General features: G+C 32.8%; 1 protein-coding gene across 3 annotated transcripts in view; it reads left to right on the top strand.

Moving 5' to 3' along the window:
• LOC123537160 (uncharacterized) overlaps nt 1–22,718 on the top strand; it is a 131,788-nt gene that overhangs the window by 73,065 nt on the left and 36,005 nt on the right. The window contains exons 1-2 of one of the 3 annotated variants that reach the window (XM_053528972.1): nt 1,021–1,155; nt 3,140–3,258. The exons of 1 other annotated variant lie outside the window; for it this stretch is intronic. In XM_053528972.1, coding sequence (XP_053384947.1) covers nt 3,203–3,258 — 56 coding nt within the window. In that variant the 5' untranslated portion in view covers nt 1,021–1,155; nt 3,140–3,202. Of the gene's footprint in view, nt 1–1,020; nt 1,156–3,139; nt 3,259–22,718 lie in introns of those variants that run through there. One more of the 3 variants, XM_045320747.2, reaches the window with a different exon arrangement.

Raw genomic sequence — 22,718 nt, 5'->3', positions numbered from 1 at the left:
TGATTAAATCTATAAACAAACTTATTTGTCCATAATTATGATCTGAACTAGAATTTCAACACACTGTATTTTTAATCAATGTTTGCTTTAAGACGGAACAGAAAAAGGAAAATTGAGTTTTGTATAAAAAATGTTATGAATTGTATCAATGCTCTTTAAAACTAACCTCGATATGACAATGAAGACAGACCTCAGACGGTCACGGTCTTGTTCAATAGACTTTTAGTCCAAAATCAAACTATTAAAGCATAACTTAGCTGATCAAAGTGAATGCCGGAAATATTTCCAAAGTATAGTGACAAATTAGAAGATTTGTTAAGTGTATGAAAAGATTCGTAAATGCATTGTTTTGCAGAAACTTGTTATTCATGCGAAATATTTCAGCTGAACAAATCTCTCTTTGAGCGTGTTTCTGTTAAAGCTTGACCAGGAAAATGTCTTTGACCATCTTCATGTTACCATATTTTTATTACATAAAACGTTTGTTATACCATTGAGATCTTGATCCTAAAAAGTGTCAATAAACTGATATTAGATATTGTCAGGAAATATCAAATCAATTTGGTTTATTCAGTGTCACCTACGCTAGTTTTCTTCTTCTCATTTATTTTATTTCTGTTGAAATGTGACAATCCCAAAAAGTATTTAGATATTTCCCAGCAGCAAAAAAGGCGGTAGGTCAATATAATAAGGTCTTAATTTACATATATATTAATCGAAAATTATGGTGCTTTAAACAGTGTTTGCTAATTTGAAGGTTGTTATTGTAACGTTTTGAAGCAAACATTGACATATTCTAATATTTGTAACTTTTTGGCTGTGGGGTTATCTGATACAAAACAAGATTTTGTTCAACAAAAACATACGAGAACGAAATTAATGTTTTCTATATTTTCACTATTTGTTTCTCCTTGAAAAACTGCAAAAATATGTTTTCTTCTGTCATTGGCAATCGCAGACTGTGGCTAATATCAGTAATGAGTAAGGATGGGATAATTATTGTTGTCGTCTGCTTCTTACAGGCAGAACGCGGAGCTTTGACTTGAGAAACAGATTAACCGCTGGTGTAAAGACTTGGATTATAAATGATAAAGTGAAAATGCCAGTTCGTCGGGATCGTAAGAGAGAAAACATGCATCCATTTAATAATAAAAAGTAAGTATCTTCTTAATATATTTTGTTGAAAAGCTAGAAATTCTTTGTTTGTATTGCGTAGTTATACTGACTAATTTTAAAACTGAAAGTTTACACTTATTTACACTAATACAGACCTTTTTTGAAAGACCTATTAATAAAAAAGAACATGCTATTATGTCTCACTGAAAGTTAAAATCAAAGAAAAGAAAGTAATTCGTGAGTAGATACTTGGGCTTGTGTATTCGTTAGACATGTCAGTACATAGGATATTGTCCTATTAAGGATGTTGTCCTATTTACCAATCAGCTTTATATAAAATTTCCGTTCTTAATCTCTATTTCTTGAAGCGTTTTAGAAACAAAACTCTAAATAAATGATGCGGAATAGTCCGTTTGTGTTATAGTTTTAGCTTTATACACAGATATAAGAGAAACGGACTTTTTTATAATATGATATGATAGTAAACAATTTATGTAAGATGATTAGCTGAATATCCAAGTTTATGGACCTGTCCAAGGTGATATTTACCGATGCCTATAGACCTCTGTGAATATCACATTGGTCAGGTCGATAGACTTTAATATTCACCGATATTATCATAGAGTAAGTTCTTAATTTCGTTGCTGCACTTAAAAAGAACAGTATGGTAAATATCTCAGCTAGAAATTGTTTACAGAGAGTCTTTCAACATATAGTAACTATTCATCTGGATTTTTTTTAGAGAATTTAAAAGATATTTACAATCAGATCTTTATTTAGTATAACGCATAGGCTTGTTTTGAAGAATAGTTACTCGTGTAAGTTTTTCAAGAATATCATTTTTACGGTGAATGTTACTTTTTTTAGAATTCCATGTGACAATATTTTTACCAATGAGATAAGCGGAATTTACAAGTCATGAAATAATTAATAACATTTACCGGCTCATGGAATATTGTTAGAACCGTGATCGCCAGTATAACGACAAAATAAAAGAATATATCTTGGTTTCAGTCATGCATCAGATATGTTGAAACTTTCATCACATGTAATATCATAAAAAGTGTATTATAATCAATACTGCTGATTCTTTATATTTTATACCATTTCATAAGACACGTCACTGAAAGAAAAACATGAACAGACTCAATCAAACCATGTCTGCCGACACTTTGCTTTGGAATGCAACCTACAGATTTGACTGTCATTTGTATCAATTCCGCAACGAAAGAGTGATTTGTTATTTGAATTAAATGTGTTATTGACAACACAGCAAAAACAACCAGCAAATTCTAGAATTTTAGTTTTTGTAAGGTGAACTAATCTCATGCACGAAAATAGTGCGCAATGATATATTAAAAATAATGGAAGATTATCCATACATGTAAATGACAGATAGCCTTGTAGCTTTCCAAGGACAAAGTAAAAGACATATTTTTCAAAGTATCAAATGACAAAATCATTATGGATAGTAAATTTGAAACTTGCTGTTTTAAAATAAAGGGACATTTAGGTAATGATAAATTAAAATTTGATATCTGTAAAGTTTAATAAAAACAGGCAATTGCAGTGAAATTTTCACCCTTACATTCTCAGTGTGCAGAAAAAACTAAAATGGAATTGAATTTCAGTCTTTTTTGAAAGCTATTCGTTCTAAATTATTGATCGAAAACCATTTGTCATTATTTGGTTACAATGCCTTGATCCAAGCTACCGCAAATGAAACCAAAAAAGGTCTCTATGAAAGCTACATATTTACCAGGTTCGTTCTGCTGACCTCATTCCCAAGTAAAACCACTTCAGTCTCTATTTTAGTAATAGTAAACAATTGCTGTTTACAGACATCTTTTGAAAATATTTCAATCAAGTCAATATGAGACGTCCGATCTATGGATTGCAAAATGTTCAAACTATTGTCTGTGAAGTATCGCATGCTTGAAATAATTCATTAATTGCAACCACAGACTATGTCGGTATCAATTTTGCGTAGAGATATAATCACTTTTATCGTCTGCTACTCCAGGACGCAGGAAGTGAACTTAGGATTTTGCAATTTGCTGTGAAAATTTGGCTTGTCAAACTGAATATGCAGATGCTGAAGGATTATAAGCAAAACTATTTACATTCTGGCAGCACTAAAAGGTAAATACATTCATTATTTTGCATTTTTGTCTGAATAGACAGAAAATGTTTTTGGTATATTTGAGATGCTTTAGCACAACACAGATATATTGAAAATGTTTCAGCATAATATTATATTCTGACTAAATCATTTTTTATTGACTGATCATGGTCATATTCGCCATCAAGAGCTAGCAATAAAAAATAGATTAACCTTAACGTACGGGTAAATGGGCCTGATAAGTATTCATATGCAACATTTCATGACGAGAAAAAAGTTATGTCGAGTAAAGTACATATTTTTGTATAGGTATTTAAAACGCATGACATCAATATTCGAATAATTCTGTATCTGTATATAAAATACACAAACTATCCGGAGCCCATCTTTCACTAAAATATCTTTAAATATTTACTCCAGATGTTTTACTTGATATGTAGAAAATCCTCAGCTTGGGAAAATTATAATAAAAAGCGTAAGCATACTCAACAACTTCTCTGATTTCCCGCGCCTTGTCAAAATACGCTAATATAAGAAAGAGCGCTTCGAGGAAAGTATTTCTTTTTTACTTTAATTATACAATAATTTTTAAAATGCGGTATGCACGAAAAATAATCTACCACTGGTTATAGATGCAGATGGGAATATCCGGCTCTCGGGTAACTGCTTTTTTTTGCGGAAACTCGGCAAATCCTCGTTACCGCCAAAGCCAAAACAAGTCACCCTCGAACCGGATATTCCGATCTCCATCTACAACCAATGACAGATCTTAATAATAATGGTATAGTGTTTGGACGTTTAATTAATGCTCTGTACAAATTATGAAACCAAAATCGTTCCGTCTCCACTATTTAAATTGGTGTGAAATCTTAAATGTGCGCCATTTCCATTTAAAGTGAATTAAACTAAATTGGAGGAAACGCAAAAGCCATCAGTTACAGAGAATTAATGGCATTTACTATTTTTCATAACCTTGGAATGAGTACCTAGAACCCATGATTATGCAAAATTGATAACTCTCGAAGAACAAAAGCCATATTCGATTGCATTTAACAAGGAGTTTCTTTGAAATGATTATAGGTGTGAGATTTAACCTCTGTCACGTGATTTCTGCAATTCAAAGGAAATTGCATTAGACTTTTTCACAATTACATTTTTAATTGAAGAAATGTTCCACACTGAATAGACTGTATTCTTATCACATCAACAGTGGGGGTGAACAAAGGTAACTTTTTATGTTCAATGATGTATTTCATCAAAAGAATCAAAGAAACTGAAGCAATTAATAACTATATTCAAAACTTGTCTCGTGATTCTTCTTTTGAACAAAATTCTCTGTTTAAAGACACCAAACTTGATTTTACTTTTGCAATGAAAACCTTTCTGACCATTGTTTTCTCCAATCAATATATTAACAAAGTGTCAACGTGAAAACTGAATAAAAGAAATCATCACTGTCTACGGAATGATAAATCTTTTCATTTTATTTATTGTTAGAATTATATAATTGCTTCTTCTCAAATATACATGTATAGAAAATCAAAAAGACAAAAGGCTTTGTGATAAGATGTTCGACATTGTGATGATGACTAAATCAAAAGCACCAGTGTATACATTGAAAGCAATTTTCTTACAAGTATTTTGTCATAAATATCAACTGTATTAAATGTGTCGATATAAACTCGCTGCAATCATATTTTATTATTCCGGCCCAACTCGAGAGTAAAATGTTTGCTTGAAAACAACGAAAATGACCGAAGCTATCGAGTACAGTGGAGATTTATTTGAGCCGCGCCACGTGAAAACCAACATAGTGGCTTTGCGACCAGCATGGATCCAGACCAGCCTGCGCGCGCTTTCAAAGACTATTGTAATTGGAGCAGCCATTAGCGAACACATGGATCCTGACCAGACTGCGCGGATGCGCAGGCTGGTCTGGATCCATGCTGGTCGCAAAGCCACTATGTTGGTTTTCTCATGGCACGGCTCATTTACCTTTTTTACCCATCGTAATTAGTTAGAAGAGACTTTTTTGAATGAAAGTTGTTTGCTATCGATGATATGCCTATGTACATGATCTTTACTACGTGTTTGGACATGGCTTACAAGAGTATGCGGCAAGAGTGAGGTTAGGTTTCCACCATAAACTGGTTAAAGCTCCCCAGTGTTGTTTTAACCACTGACCGTTCCAAGGCGATGCTCCATTTTTTAAGAAATAGACCGCAAAACCTCCATTTAAGGAAATGGGTCAATTATGTAAATCCCTAAGTAGTAACACACAATTTGAAACAAATAAGGTTTAAATATGTACAAAAGGTGTCTGTGAAAGAACACTTTACTTTTTTGCATGCATGTGACATGTATAAATTGTCATCAAATGACGTTTAGACGGAAAGCGATAGAGTCAAACTCTCACTGTCATGAAATCCTCTTTAACAGCACAGACATGTTTTACATGTTCTCTAATGGGCCTAGACACAAAAGTTTGGGTTTTTTAAAGAAAATCTTTGTGTATATAAACTGTTTGTTAAAAGAAACACAAAAAGTTGTATCTTTGATAATAGTGATCGTGAAATAGCTGAAGTACACTATTTCTGTCAAAAAGGATATCGATGGCTGAAAAACTCTAAATTTCACTCTGTTTTAACGTTACGAGTAATACAAAATAGAGTCAAATTTACAATAGTTGTTCATAGTAGATTTATATATTTCATTGTTATTTGAAATATTTTGTTTCACTTTTAAATTACCAAGAAGAACCACACAAAATGACACTGATAATTATTTTCTCATGTTGCGACTCATATAAGGAATGATGACGTTGAAACAAACAGTCGCGTTTTAATTCGATAATGATGCAATAAATATTTCAAAGTTTTTAAAACATAATAAAAACAAGTGTGTTAATAATTTACACAGAATAGAGCTATGATTTAAAATGTGGACAGAAAGCAGCCATACAGTAAGGCAAATTTCAGCTCTGGTTTAATGATATTATAAGAATATTTCACCGGTTGAAGATGCGGATAGAAATATAAGGCTAACCGGTTAGGCGTTAACGAGGCTCTTTTGACTTTTCTACGGATATTTCCATTCACTTAAATCATTGATCGAAAGTTTTCATTTTACACCCCGAGGCGACGAAAACACCTTCCTGGCAATTGCATTTTCAATCACGGCTTGTAAAAACAATCATTTGGCATACGGGCTAAATATTATGACATTACCTTCGTGATTAAAATTCGAATGAAATTCATTTTTTACACCGAATGTAATTGGTATATTTTAGACAATAAATTGAGCAGACACATTGTACAATTAATGTACTTTCACATCTGAACTACACTTGAACTTGAACACTAATCGCCACATGAATATGACAGTGTTATTTTATAATCAAAACTTAGGAACTATTTAGAACCTTTCACCTTGTAAACTAAAACCGAACTAATGGAGCATCCAAAGTTGATACTAAGATGACAGATGCAAGCGGAAAACATTGTCTAGTCTTTGAAATAAAATACCGCAACAATTACCAACGTATGTTATTATAACTCAGTTATTGACAATAGATTGAAAGAGGAGCATGCGTACTCTAGGCAGAAATTTTAAAATGAAATAGTACAACCAAGCTAGAAAGATCCTATTCTCAAGCTCACCAACACACACCAATTCATTGGAAGTATTTGACTACGTCAGTTATTTTCTCATCTTACTCTTACTCCAAAGTCTAGTAATATTGCAAACCCGTGCTTACGTTAAACCTTGTTTAATATTCAGATCTGATCTAATCTAATTGTGAAATATTACAGTCTGTGATTGTATCTATTATCATATTTCTTCGTAGGGTAATTGCCGGAACACTCATCAAGATTTTGTCTTCTTCCTAAGACACTTATGAAAATGTATTTATTTGTTAGTAATTGTGAATAAATGAAACAAAGCTATTCAGTAAGGTCATTATGGATTGTAATTATTACTTCATTCCTTTAGTCTGTGATAGATGTAATATTTCGTTTATTGTGAATAGAAAGAATAGATGTAAATAGACGGAATTCAGCTGACAGCATGCTTATAAAATATGTTTTAATGCAACTTGAGTTTTAATTTTTGATATTTAATATTCACGTAACCATCTTTTGTTGTTGTTGTTGTTGTTTTTGTTGTTATGCACTTCTCTGTGTCTCTAGCTTAAACGTGTAATATGTATGTGTCTTCTTTTTAAAGATGCCATACATGTAGACGGGCACTTTGTGTTTTCAGAAAATGCTCGATGTAAGTTCAAAGTAAATCTTCGGACGTCATGTCCTATCTTTTTTGGTTTTATTTCAACTACTGGTTAACTGTATCTTGAACTGTACTTTCGAAGAAGGTGTGGTTGAATTTATTTAATCAGTCTACAGAGTAAGATCATATTTCAAATAATTAAACGTAAATTGTAAAGCCCGATCAATTAAAAAATATTTTCAATTTTCTCGCATCAGTAAAGCATGCAATAAAAACATACGCAAAAGTATGTCGGCCTGAAAATGTTGATCCACTACTGGACCAAGTTCCCTTAATATGTCTAATATTTAAATGTGACCTAACCTTATCATGGAATGATAGGTCTATAATTGAATCTCTTTGTTTGTTTGTTTTGGGATTAACGCCGTTTTGCAACAGTATTTCAGTCATGTAACGGCGGGCAGTTCACCTAACCAGTGTTCCTGGATTCTGTGCCAGTACAAACCTTTTCTTCGCAAGTAACTGCCAACTTTCCCACATGAATCAGAGGTGGAGGACTAATGATTTCAGACATAATGTCGTTTATCAAATAGTCACGGAATAATTGAATCTGATTAATATATTTCTTATATCAGGGTAACTGAATGGGCACTCATCAAGATTTTATCTTTTTCCTGGGAAATTTACAAGGTTTTATCATTTGTTAGTAATTGTTCTTATAGAAAACAAAGTCCTTTGGAATGTATTTTTGCTACACTCATGTAGTCTGTGAAACATGTAAAAACATGATATTGCGTTTAAAGCGCAGTACTAATACTTTTTAAATAGAAGAAAATTCAGCTAATAGCAAACTCTTAAAATATGAGCCGCGCCATGAGAAACATAGTGGCCGAACATCCAGACCAGGATCCATGCTGTTCGCTAACAGTTTCTCTAATGGCAAAGGCTTTGAAAGCGAACAGAATGGATCCTGACCAGACTGCGCGGATCTGGATCCATGCTCGCAAAGCCACTATGTTGGTTTTCTCATGGCGCGGCTCAGTACATACTAAGAAAAACTGAGGTATCATATGTACACGTTGATACTATAATGTACATCTAGGCGCCTGTCGCTTAAAAATGTAATTATTGAAAATGTGTATGTGTCTTCTCTTACGCATGAAGGTACACGGGTAGATAGGTACTATATGCTTTCAGAAAATTTTCGATGTGAAATGGATGTAAAAAACCAGCGGTTTATGCACTGTATGTCAGCTAAGAGGTAAACTGTATCTTGACTTAGCCTTACATTTTGAGAAAAAATTTCAAACAACATCAAATCATTGAAATAAAAGGTTGTTTAACATGAAAATTGAACAGCATATAAAACATGTATATTACTCTCCACAACAACTGTCAGTTAATTGATATATACATTGACTTTCAGAAAACGGCTGCATAAAGGGGTCACACTTTCGGACAGTTCAGCGCCTTTAAAAATTACTGTTACATATCTTCCTTTCAATGCATTTGCAATAATGTCCCAGTGCTGAAATTTCACATAGCAAGGTTGAACGTATTCAGCAATTGTTTATTTCTTTACAAATGGTATTCATTTTTAAAGGGAGGGGACAGGAGAGGGGCATCGTTTTGAGAATATCTTAAGTATCCGTCGTACGGGAGTACGGCAGAAATGTAATGGTCAGGTAGATTGATTATAAAGATGTTGTTCATTTATCAGACATTTCTGTGTTTTGAAGATTATTCTTCTCTACACCATAATCCGATATAGGCTGATTTGATCTGTGTACAGTTTCAATTAAATAAACTTGAATTTGCATTGCTTATTCAATCCAAAGATATTTTTTCAATATACTCGCATCTGTAAAAATTGGAATTAAAACAGAAACATTAGTGCACAGACTGTAGAATATTACACCGCTAGTGAACCCATTTTCATTTTTATTTCGGTACTTTCATAGTGTTCATTTAGTATCATTTTGTAACAGTGTTACACTTACGCCGGTATTAGGAAACGTAATTAGTGTTATATGTTTCACGGATAGAAAATATCTCGCCTACTTTATCATTAAACTTCTATAATGACAAAAAAGCTAGGACCATTATGAAAATAAGTGGTCTTCTTTAAATTAGATAATAATAGTACGTCGCACAACCTTTCAAAGATAAATGTGGTTTGCTCCTCTTATTCATTATCAGAATACAATTACAAATTGCTCCAAGTTAGATTACTCCACATCAGACATTGTGCTAACTTGAAGAGAGATTGGTTAAAACAGAAAGTCCATATTCTGCAGAAACTCCAGTTTAATGATTCGTCGTATATGTTATAATTTCAAATGACATTTCCCAGACATTAGTTTCAGTTATTCAATTTCTGTCCCCAGTAAAATCATGTGATGCATGCTTTCAGATAATAGAAAGACATTAAATCCATTTGCAATTTAGACGTTAGCACTCTTTGACATTGTATTCAACATCACATATGGGTTATTAACAATGCTTGACAGTAACTACAAAATCAGAATGAATGAAGTCATTATAATTTGCAATATACATTTGGTAAAATACATGATCTAAAACGAATATCTAAAAATTGGATGTGTCATTACATGTATGCTAAACATTATAATATTAAAATGTATGCATCATAAAGAATATATATAAATAATGCGTCGGGAAAACGACACATTTTTGTTACTATTTATTGTAACATATGCATAAATAAACATCTCTACATTCTTATCTGGTTTTTAAAAGCTATTGTCATTTTAAAAATGACAAAATTCTTTTACAGCACTTGGAATGAGATCATTAATGCTCACAGGAGCATTGAGAACAACATAGGAATTGTCACATATACGAAATTGTTTTGTTAGTTAGTTTTGGGTTTAACGCCATTTTTCAGCAGCATTACAGTTATGTAACGGAGGATAGTTTGCCTAACCAATATTCCTGGATTGGAATAATGATTTCAGATACAATGTCTATTATCAAATCGTTACGGAGAACATACACCCTGCACGGGGATTGAACCAACGATCCCGCGATTCATAGATCTGCGCCCTCCGTATTGAGTTAAGCGGGCGGGCTTTTTGTGAAACATATTGCTTGACATCCAAGTCATATAGACGATTCAGCAAATACAATATTTCATCTCAGAATTTGTTTTTACACATAAGTATCTGTTAAAAATATCAGAAAAAAATGATATACTAACTTTATCTAAAATCGGGCCGTAATTAGTCACAATTTAAATGCTTTATTAGGCTGGCGAATTTTATTCGCCAACTAATAACCATAAATCAAAATTTCTGCAAAGTTCAACAAAAGTTCAAAGGTGCTGAGACTGACAACACAAAACCATTTCATGCGCAATTCAAATAGTTCGCCACTTTATCATTTTTGCCACGATTGTATAAAAATTGTTAAACTTACCTGTTCAGTAAATCTATTTGCTTTAACATGTTATATTAATGTTTTATTTTTCTAACGGTAAATACTAAAAGATAATATTAAGAAAATATTACATAATGATGGTAAATTAATTCGCCCTATGAATGAATGCCCTGTATAAAATGGAACTTTTTCAAAACCCAAACACTTTTTGACCGTTTCGTTATAGATTATGACCCCGGTCTGTAAATAGCTAATTAAACAAACGCGGGTTCCGAAAACAATTGACGTTTTGAGTTACACTGCGCATTAGAAATATAAAAATACAATTAAAATGAACTTAAGTTGTAAAATCTATTTTTTCAGATCATTTCAATAGGTACTAAGGCACGAAATCGCTGCATGGAATTGGGCCACAGTAACGTGAGAAAAACAAATACCACTTTCTACTAGTTTTATTTCAAAGAGTGCCCCATGCTATATATTCTTTTTTTCTTTCTTTCTTTTTTTTCTCTTTGCTATTTCTATACTAAATTCATTTTAGAAAACATCTGGCGAATGCTGAAAGATATATTGCAAAAGTGCCTTGTCACCATTTTGTTTAAAGGGCTAGATGAAAGCGATTTTGTTAAAACACGTTTTCAGCTGTATTTCAGGTTATTTTAAGATAGGGGAAAACCCGTAACGGTAATGTTAACAAATGCATTAATTGATACAGTCCTGAAGTTAACACTGTTTCGCACTGTGTTGCATCTTTAAACGACTTTTACTGTGTTCGTTTTGTTTGATTGTTTTTTTTTTTTATTTGTAAATCTTGTATAAATATGTTTTCCCCTCCTCCAGCAGAAACAAGACAAGTTTCAGAGTGAAAAGGCATTGCGTAAAACGATCGCAGAGAAGTCATTTACCTCATATTTTCTAAATAAACCTCAAAGTATTGCGTAACAATTGTAAAACACAAATAAAATTGTCGATAACAGTTTTTTTTGGGGAGCCTCGAGTAAGAGAATTTAATCGGACAGAATTAAGCTCCAACTCTTAAGAATTATAGCCTTGCTCTCTGCTTTCCCAAAAAGAACCATGGGGCAGAAGTAAGACCTACCTACATTTCTTTCCAAACTTTGTAAACTAAAGAATAGTTTGCAAAATCAAGACTATGCAAAATGTAACAAAGTATTTTAAAAGATGTCTAAACATCACCCTTCAGGTTAAATTCAGTTTAAACAGCAAGAAATGCTAATCAAATGAAAAATGCCCCGCTTTTGTACGACAAATCAATGATAATAATATTGTAAAAAAAAAACAATTTTTCTTACTAGAAAGAAGAAATATAATGAAAAAAGATTGGTCCTAGTGGGGCTTGAACCTACGCCTTCCTGAAAAATTATTTAAAGCGGGCCTATGGTGGGAATGGAATACTTTTCAAAAGAAAGGAGGTACACTATTACGGGTCCGGCAATTTTCCTAATTACGTATTAGGGAAGGAACAGGACTAGACCATAATCATTAACAGTCCGTTTATAGTGGTATTCCCCATACCGACAAGAAATCACCCCATCTGATCGGGTTTTTCATACTTTTCATAAATGTGTTTGTGTATGTGTGGGGTGGGAGGGGGTTGCAAATCGAAGTATAGATTTTGGGTTTGCTACCTTTATACTTTATCTGATATTATGTCTCTCAATGTTTATTATTGCTTCTTTAAAAACATTATGGCACGCCAATTGCCCAATTATAACGTGAACCCAATTCCATAATCGAATTAAAGACTAAAGTACAGCAAGGCTGGCTACCACAAAAAAACTGAATGAAAATTGTGGGGGAAAGAGTTTGCAAAATCTTAGATATTAGGGGTTTTTCCATATCAAACAAGGGCGAGCATAGAGTATTTTGTGAAGACCATCTTGATTAACTTGTGCATCAAAGTAAAAGTTCAATCGAGAAAACCTATTTTATCGGACGTAAACATGGTTCAAGAAGTAAACTATAGTTTACGGCCCGTTATCCTGTGTGTTCGCTCGAAATTTATGTTAGTATTTCGATAATCCTAGTTTTTCGAGGGGCACCTGGGGTCTTCCTCCACCATCAAAGCTGGAAAGTCGCCATATGACCTAAAATTGTGTCGGTGCGACGTTAAACCCAACCCAATAACAATAGTTTTTCGACCAAGAATGTAATTATTTGATAATTTGATTGCCGATAACCATTGTTTACGGACGTGAACCTATGTTAACGACCATGAACTTTGGTTTAACGAGCGTGAACCCAAGTTTACGAACTTGAACCTAGGTTTACGTTCGAAAAATTTTGTTTCTCGAACAAAACAAATGATTTTTGGTCATTATCCTATGTTCACGACGTAAACCTATTTTTAAACGGTCGTAAACGTAAGTTCTCGATCGTTAACAAAATGTTCATGTTTCGTAAACTATGGTTTCACACTCGTGAACCCTGGTTTACTCCCGAAAACATAGGTCAACGTTCGTGAACTTAGAAAAACGTCGAAATTAAGTTTCAATTGAAAAACCTATTGAAACTGGGTTCAGGGGGCGTGTTTTCCGCTGGGAAATATGATATGTGTTAAAAAAAACCTGGTTTTACATTCGAAATCCCAAGTTTTATCTTATTGTTAATCCTAGTTTTTCGACCGTGACCTGGGTTTCACGTTATTATTGAAAAATTTGGCGTGCCAAAAACCGTTTATATATTTTTTCTAAAGAAGCGATAATAAACATTGAGGGACTTAAAATAATCGATAAAATAAAAAAGGGAAACAAACTCCGCATCTATATTTCGAAAATGAAAATCCCCCACACACACACAGACGCAGGGCACGCACGCACACACCCTACATCTGTATGAACACTGTTTCAATGCGGGGCGATTTCTTGTCGGTAGAGGGAAATTTTTTGGGCTCGAACCCGGCTATAAACGAACTGTTAATGATTATTGTTTAGTCAACGTTCCTTTCCCTATACGAGGTTAGGAAATTAAACGTACCCGTAATAATGTACCAGTGTTTTGTGGTAGCCAGCCTTTCTGTACTTTCAGTACTTTGATTTTGGTAAATGCTGTGGTGATCAGTATGAATATTTGTACAACTTATTGGATAAAAAATCGAAAGTGGCTTCCAATGTCTAGCAAAATGGTATTTCTTTCCCTTAATGATCATTAAGTCATTTGGTATGCAGATCTTCTTATAGGCCATATACAGGATGAAGTCTTGTTTAAAACAAATGTTTTAAAATTTTAAAAGACCTTATTCCTTATATTACAGACAGACAATCGCAATTTTAAAGAAGTACATGTTACCTTAAAAGTTCCGGAAGGATCACTTAGTGTTTCCTATTTTTTTATGAAAAGCAATTCAATTCCATTACTGCTTTAGTTGATTAAATTTCTATGCTAAAGGCAAAAGGTATTTGAAATGATTTATTAACATGATGGAACAAGTTGTCTTTAAAAATTGATAAAAATAGAGGTTTTGAGGGTAACGTATTTTAAACTGTGGTTACGGAGAAGTGCCCGGCTCGCCAGTTGCCAACTTTATGATAAAAATGTTCGCCACACATTGGGGTATCAAAAAATATGGTCCAGAAAATTCCCTTTGGGGAAGCAAAACCCCTTCTGACTCATGGGTATTTCTTAGACAATAAATTGAACAGAGTCATTGTTAAAATTGATGAACTTTCACATATGAATATGACAATATTAGGTTATAATTAAAGCTGAGAAACTATTTAGATACGTTCAAAATGTAAACTAAAACCGGACTAATGGAGCATCAAATATTGATACTAAAGATGTCAGATGCAAGCGGAGAACATTGGCTATTTTTTTTAAATAAAATACCGCAACAAAATGACTATGGCTCTTAAAACAACATATGTTATTATAAAGCAACCTTCCGTCATTATAACTCAATTCTTGTCACCAGCCAGAAAGAAGAGCAAGACATTAGGCAGAAAATTTCAAATTAAATAGTGCAAGAAAAGTGGAAAGGTCCCGGTTTCTCAAGCTATCCTTCACTGTTACATTAATGCATTGGAGATGTTTGACTGTATCAGTTATTTTGTTATCTTACTCTTACTCCTGAGTCTAGTAAATTAAATATGGAAAATCTGTGCTAACGTTAAATCTAATATTCATATGAGACATCTGATCATGACATATTACAGTGAATGACTGTAGATCTATCTATCTTTTTGTTTTCTTCGTAGGATAATTATGATAATTGAAGGAGCACTCATTAAGATTTTGTCTTCTTACTTAGATGATTATAAAGTTAGTAATTGTAATAAAAGGAAAAAAGTTATTAAAGCAGTTCCCTGTTGACTTGATTTGTTGCTTCATTCGTGTAGCTATGAAAGATGTGAAAACCAATAGTACAATTAGAAGGAATTCAGTTGACACTATACTCATGATATATATTTTCAAAGCAAATTTGAGTTTTCATTTTTAACAATTACCATATTTTTTTTTTGTTAATGCACATCTGGGGGTCCGTCCCTTACACATGTAGCTGTAAATTGTAAACGAATGTGTCTTCTCTTATCATGCCGTACATGTTCGAGTGCACAGCTAGACGTGTACTATAATTATATTTTCAGAAAATGCTCGATGTAAGTTCAAAGTGAAACTTTGGGCGTCATGCCATACTTTTTTATCTTTTTTATTTTATTTCAGCTACAGGTAAACTGTATCGCGAACTGAACTATGGAAAAAAGTGTGATTTCATTTATTCGATCAGTCTACAGTTTTAAAATCAAGTATTTCAAATATTTAAACGTTTTGTAAAGCCCGTTCATTACACCAATATTCAATTTACCTTTATCTGTAAAACATGAAATAAAAAAAAACGGACGCAAACGTATGTCGACCTTAAAATATCGATCTGCTATTGGACACATTCTTCCTAATACTTCCAGTACTTTGTTTACAACGAATCTTACTTGGCCTTTTCATGAAATATTACTGTCTATGGTTGTATTTGGTTATCATATTTCTTATCAGGGTAACTGAACGGGCACTCATCAAGCTGAGAAATTTGTAAGGTCTTATCATTTGTTAGTAATTGTTCTTATAGAAATCAAAGTCCTTGTGGAATGTATTATTGCGACACTCATGTAGTCTGTGAAACATGTAAAGAAACAACAACATTATTTGCATTTAACTTGTAGTATTGATACTTTTAAACAGAAGCAATTCAGCTGATGACATACTCGTAAAATATGCACGTAAGCAAAATTGAGGTTTAATTTTTTAATATTATATATTTACGGTATCATCATTTGTATTTACATTTTGAGAAAAAAAAATCAAACAACACCAAATTATAAAAATAAAAGGTTGTTTCACACGAAAATTGAACAGCATATAAAACATGTATATTACTCTCCACAACAAATGTCATTTTACTGATATGTACATTGAATTCCAGAAAACGGCTGAATAAAGGGGCCACACTTTCGGACAATTCCGTGCCTTTAAATACTCACCATTTTCAAACAACTATTACATATCATCCTTTCGATGCATTTGCAATAATGTTACAGCGCTGAAATTTCACATAACTAGGCTGAAAGTAGTTTTCAGCAACTGTTTGTTTTAATTTCTTTACAAATGGTATTCATTTTTGAAGTGTGGGGAGGGGATGCAACTTTTTGAGACAATTTTAAGTATCCATCGTGCGGGACATGTAATAGTCAGGTAGATTGTTCATAAAGATTTTGTTCGTTTATCAAACATTTCTGTCTTTTGAAGATTATACTCTTAAACCTTGATCTATTAAAGAAGGCAGATTACAGTTTCAATTAAATAAACTTAAATTTGCAATGCCTTTCCAATCCAAAGATATTTATAAATATCTGTAAAAATGGAATTGAAAGAGACACAGAAGTGCACAGACCGTAGAATATTACTACGCTACTGAACCCATTATCATTTCTGATACTTTGGATTCATAGTGTTCATTCAGTATCATTTTTTGTAACAGTGTTACACTTACGCCGGTTGTAGGAGACGTAATTAGTGTTAAATATTTCGTGGATAGAAAATATTTCGCCTACTTTACCATTAAACTTCTAAAATGAAATAAGAACTAGAACCATTAGGAAAATAAATGGTCTTCTTTGAATAAGATAATGATAGTACGTCGCAAAACCTTTTAAAGATAAAAGTTGTTTGCTCTCTTTACTCTTATTACTTCTCAGAATACATTTACAAATTGCACAAGTTAGGCGATAATAAAAAAGTTAAATAAGAAAAGGGGTGAGACGAGCAGTAGAGATCTCAGTACACAAATATCCGAACAAGGTTAGCATTTTGTAAAAGCCAGTCAACCATCCGTTTATAACGGTATTGTTGAAGATAATCAATCTGAAATAAGTTTCTATGCTCTAATTGCGAAAGGTATAAGCATTCGCTAAATAAAAAGCAAGGAAAGTGACAAAGACAACCCCAATAAAGTAAATAAACTGCGGGAGCCAGTTGATTAAAAACAACCTTTATACCAATCTGTGACAGGAATTTTGGATTAGATTTAGATAACTTTCATCCAGAAGCTTCTATGTTTCCAATGATTATTCGTATAGATTTCTTACCTATCACAACTGCAGGCTTTAATTGCAGTGGCTGTAATTAGTTTCCGTACATGGCCCCAGTGTTGTTATATTTTCTTGTCCTTTGTCATGGTGTAGTCCAATAAAATTCTAATTTCAAGGAATACCGCTATATAAGGGGCTAGTTGGGTACAAGGGTTGGTGCGTATTTCATGGCCTCTCATGAACAGAATCAGTCAAACCGGGTCTGCTATTATTTTGTCTGGTTGCGTTCTGTGCATCCAAAGAATCTTCTTATAGATTTTATTTGTTACATGTATTCTTAAATCTAGCATGATTCAGATTTCAATTTTAGTTTCAATGTGTTCAGACAGTAATTCTTGCTGAAGCATATAGTAAGCAACTTTCATTTGAAAAGTATTGACTAAATGCGATAGATTAACTTGCTCTCCACTGGTCCGTGTCTTACTGCAAAATTGTTCCGCTTCATTTGAAAAGCGTAGTTGATATCATTTCAAGGGTCATAAACATTAGAATATGGTACCTTTAGCCAAGTAAGTGAAACTGATCTGGCAGTCTATACATTTCAAAGAGACTCTTGTCGGCATCTATACAAAAACGACATCATAAACTGAAAAAATACGGGGACTGTAAAAAGAACTCAGATTTTGAATTGTTGTTATATTCGGTCTTGCAATGGTTTTAAGATAATAAATTAAACCAGACATGTGGCTTTTCCTCCTGGATATTTAACCTTGATATCTATTTTTACAGTTTAATTTAAAAGGGGTTTTTTTTTTCTTAGAACGACACTCATTCTAAAGTTTTCTATTGTAAACACAGTGCTTCCCCCTCATCAAACATTTTGTTAAACCCACACCAAAACCCGGCTAAAACAAAATTGATGTTCTGCAGAAATTCCTATTTAACGATACCTGTATATGTTACAATTTCAATTTGATAAAAATAGTTTGACATTTCCCAGACATCTTAGAATTTAGTTTCAGTTATTCAGTTTCCGTTTGCAGTAAAATCGTGTGATGCATGCTTTCAGGAAATAGACTGAAAGACATTAAATCCATTAGCAAAATATATAGTTTCTTTTACTGCTGCAATCATGGACGTTAACACTGTGACATTGTATTCAACATCAAATAGGGGTTATCACAAATGTATGACAGTAACTACAAAATCGAATGAATGAAGTCAATATAATTTGCAATTAGGAAAAATACATGATCGAAAATGATTTTTTTTTTGTAAAAATTGGATTTGTCATTATGTTAAACTTTATTGTCTAAAACGAAGACCGTATTTTATACATGTAATCAATGCGTGCGATTAATAACTCGGGAAAACGACACATTTGTGTTACTATTTTTAGTAACATATGTATCAATAAACTGTATTTATAATTTACATTTTTCATTGGTTTTTGAAAGCTATTGTCGGTTTAAAAAAGTGGCAATAATGCCATTTTAAAAATACCTTTAAAGCACTTGGAATTAGATCATTGTTGGTCACTGGAGTATTGAGTTTGCTCACATGTACGAAAGTGAAGTTACTGTCTTTATGCTTTGTATGTATGTTAACTTATCATGATTTTCAGATCAGGCAATGCGAACTAACTTTTTATTGGAGCAGTCTTTTAACTGCCATAAGGAAAAACGCATAATTTGTGGGGAGAGGTTCAATTCCGATATTCTGAAATTGACTAAACGAAGTTTTCTGCTTTGAGTATGCCTGAGGAGAGAAAATTTAATCTACGAAGAGCTTGAAAATGCAAAAGGCACTTAATTAGTTTTTCACATTTTACATTTAATTTGAACATGTCTGAGAGTCTTTAAAATAATCTGCTATTTTAAGAATTTAAGAATGAAATTCATGGCAGTTAACGCATAAAGAAGAACGTTGACACGAAATCTGTATGTGCGAAACAAAATTTGAGATTACAATTAATAAACATCCGTTTTAAATAAAAGATAAAAGCAAATATTGTATTAAAGTGAAAAGATGATGTTTAATATGTGATACATATGGTACATAATAAACAATGAGATTTCATACTTGTACATGCAGAATTTTAATATGCAATTTCAGTCTTCTTTATTTAGTAGAGAAAAAAACCCGGTTCGTTTTAGAATGTATACATATATTTAAATAAACATCTGTTGTGTCATGTACCTGAAATTCCAAATTATGAAAAATAATTTAAAAATTAACGCAGGTTGCTTATGTATAACATTTAAGACCGAGTATAATGCTTAAGTCTAGATTTGATTATTACATCACGGGCGAGCACCATGGTAGAACCACGGATCTTCGAAGAAAACGACGCCACGAGTGAGACTCGAAACCTACATCGGTGAGGGGGAAGTGATTCGAAGTCACCGTCATACACCACTCGGCCTTACACTGTAAGATTATTATTTGTGTCCATGGTTGATCTCTAGTACAATATCTATTTTTCACACATTAGTAATTTTAGCATAATTTAAACGTGCATGATCAGGAAACACCTTTAATGATATTAGATTTGTCTAACAATTGAAAATAGACGTTTTAGTTATTTATTGCATTCCTGTCACAGCAATGTTGGCTGCTTTTTTAGTCTAAGCTTAAAGGAACATTTACATCGCGTCATATTCATATAACTTGTAAGTACTGTAGACCTAATTTTATTGTTCTAAGTTTAGATATTGACCATGAGTACTAATTTTCGGAAGTGGCAATTCGAATATCGTTTTGAATTAATGTCTTGATTGAAAGTAGATTTTATTTCCATTTAGAATAGACACAATGAGAGATAATTTCTTGAAGTTGACCATATTAATAGATCTAAGCCCCTTAATTTTTAGAAGATTCTCACGTAAATTGTCGCGATAAAGTCTACAGTACGTAACGCTTGAACTACAATGAATTTAGGCACGTTTTGTTTGAAAATAGGCAACGGAAAAGTTCAATTTCACCAAGAGCACAGGGCCTCGACCACAAAATATTACCACAGGTACGGACGAAATATAATTGTAATTTAAAAAATACTTGCTATTTTGTGGTCGAGGCATGTGCTCTATACGAAATTTCCGTTGAAATGTGGCGAAACCGGTGAAAATATCCAGAATAGCCATTCAGTACCAAGTTACCCCTCACAGTTTTCATACAAAAACTCAAAAGATTTCATCAAAATATCTAGCAAATAAGAGATCAATAATTGAACTTACAGAAAATATAGTGTTAAATTTTAGAATTCGTAATTTTCTTAGGCCGATTTCAAGCCTTCGTGGTCTTTGCCCTTTATCATTGCTTCGTTTCCAAGTTTAGATTTCAAGATATAATAGACAGAAAATCATATTTTGAGATATCAACACTTTCTTCGTAGTACCTGTGAAAATGTTTGTGTGAACAAAAATGTACTGTATGTAAAGTTGAAATTTGTACACACCCAATACATGTACAGCTATGCGCAGTAAAAATGTGTACAACATAAAAATGAAATAGTTTTTAATGAATGACTGTTATACATGATGTTTGCATTTCAACACAGCTATTTATCATAATCTGATTCAAACAAGCAGTGTTTCAACTAATTTTAAACAAAAGTCAATGCCGACATTTAAAAAAAAATAGCGTCAATTGCTGTCGTTACTTAAAAAGAACTTAAAAGAGTGAATTGTACAGAAAGTTATTTAAACGCAGACATATTTATATATCATAATTATAAGCGTGCTCACTCAGTATCAGGACGTGAAAAAACACGTAAATATTTAGTCAAATCAATTTCATTTAATGATGATTTTCTAAATATAAAGTAAGTATATTGAAACAAATTATATAAGTGCGATACTCATATCTTTAAAATATGCATAATAAAAACATAAATTTATGTAGGGCATGAAATTATAAATCTGGGACAAAATGCAAAACTCCAAGAATGCCTCACAATGATTTCTGTGTATTATTAGTCTCAAAGATGTTTTCAGTGCTCCTTTTATAAGTATGAAAATGATAAATTGACGTACTTCCAAGCAGTTTGAAGTACTGCCATTTTCGGATTTTTCTTTTGGGTTTGAAATTACCCCGACGCACTGAGGTTATGTGGTGACTTTTGACTGTTCATTAGAACAGGACAATCTCCACGTGACTATCCGGATATCATTATAGGCATAAGCGGGATTCTGAGTAGAACCACCGACCTTCCACACGTCAATTTTATTGCCTCTTAACATAGGGAACGAGAAGTGTCTGAATTCATTTAGTTGAGGTGTATGAGATTCGAAATCAGCAGCCTTAACCACCAGCCCACGGAGGTTCCTTGAAAAAAAAACATTAATTGTAAAGAGCCCCAGCATCGATTTCCATGTTTTAATGGATATGTGCATGAACCTTTTATATAAAAATGTAATTTATTATGTAATTTTTATCGATAATAGCTTATACATCATCTTTCCCCAAGCCTGATTAATTTCAAAACTGTATCAGTCAATTATAAGTTATCAAATCTAAATTAAGCTTAGCCATGTGACTGACAAAATATTTCCGAGAGTGCTAGGCGATTAATTAGTAAAATTGTTGAGATAATGATTGACTTGTTTTCCGTGTATATTATTAAAGCTTTATCCTTACGAATCTAAAATTATTCTTCTTCCTTTGGGAGTTTCTGTTAAATCTAGGTCAGGAAAATCGTCTTTGATCTTCCTTATTCTACCACGTACTTTTACCGTATATCATTCCAATAAGACCTCTTGATACCTTTTACTATCTCTAAATTGATATTGACATAGGTTTATTCCGTTGTACGAACTCTGATTTACTTTTGCTCCTTTGCATTTTTCCTTTGAAATATGGCGTTCTTAGGTTCCGCAGTTCATAAATTTTCATCCGATCAATTTTCGTGGCAGATATTAAGAAATATGAAAATATGCCGTAAGATAGTGTTCGTCTAAAATTGTTAGTTTATCTGAAAGTTATGATTGAATCTTTACGATGGCAGCTGTGACACACTTGGCGTATTACATCCTGTTTAATTGTTATATAATACGAACGTGTCTGTAGCTATATAAACAATGGCATTGTCTTTTTAACTGACAAAGACAAAAGCAAAAATCCGAATTGTCATAAGACCATAGTAAACAGGTATGAGAAACGCGTGTCAACATAACTATTGCAACAGATGCGCATGCGTGATAATAGATTGTTATGATTGATAGCAAATGTTCTCGATTGCGTTCGATTTATATGACTTTTTGTGTAATTTTTGATTGTCAGAATTTCCGTTGCATTTTTACATTTCTGACCAG

Source organism: Mercenaria mercenaria, chromosome 17, assembly GCF_021730395.1.
Source record: "Mercenaria mercenaria strain notata chromosome 17, MADL_Memer_1, whole genome shotgun sequence".
NCBI classification, from domain to species: domain Eukaryota; kingdom Metazoa; phylum Mollusca; class Bivalvia; order Venerida; family Veneridae; genus Mercenaria; species Mercenaria mercenaria.
The sequence above is the reverse complement of the archived record's forward strand: the minus strand, read 5'-3'. Positions and strand labels throughout refer to the sequence as shown.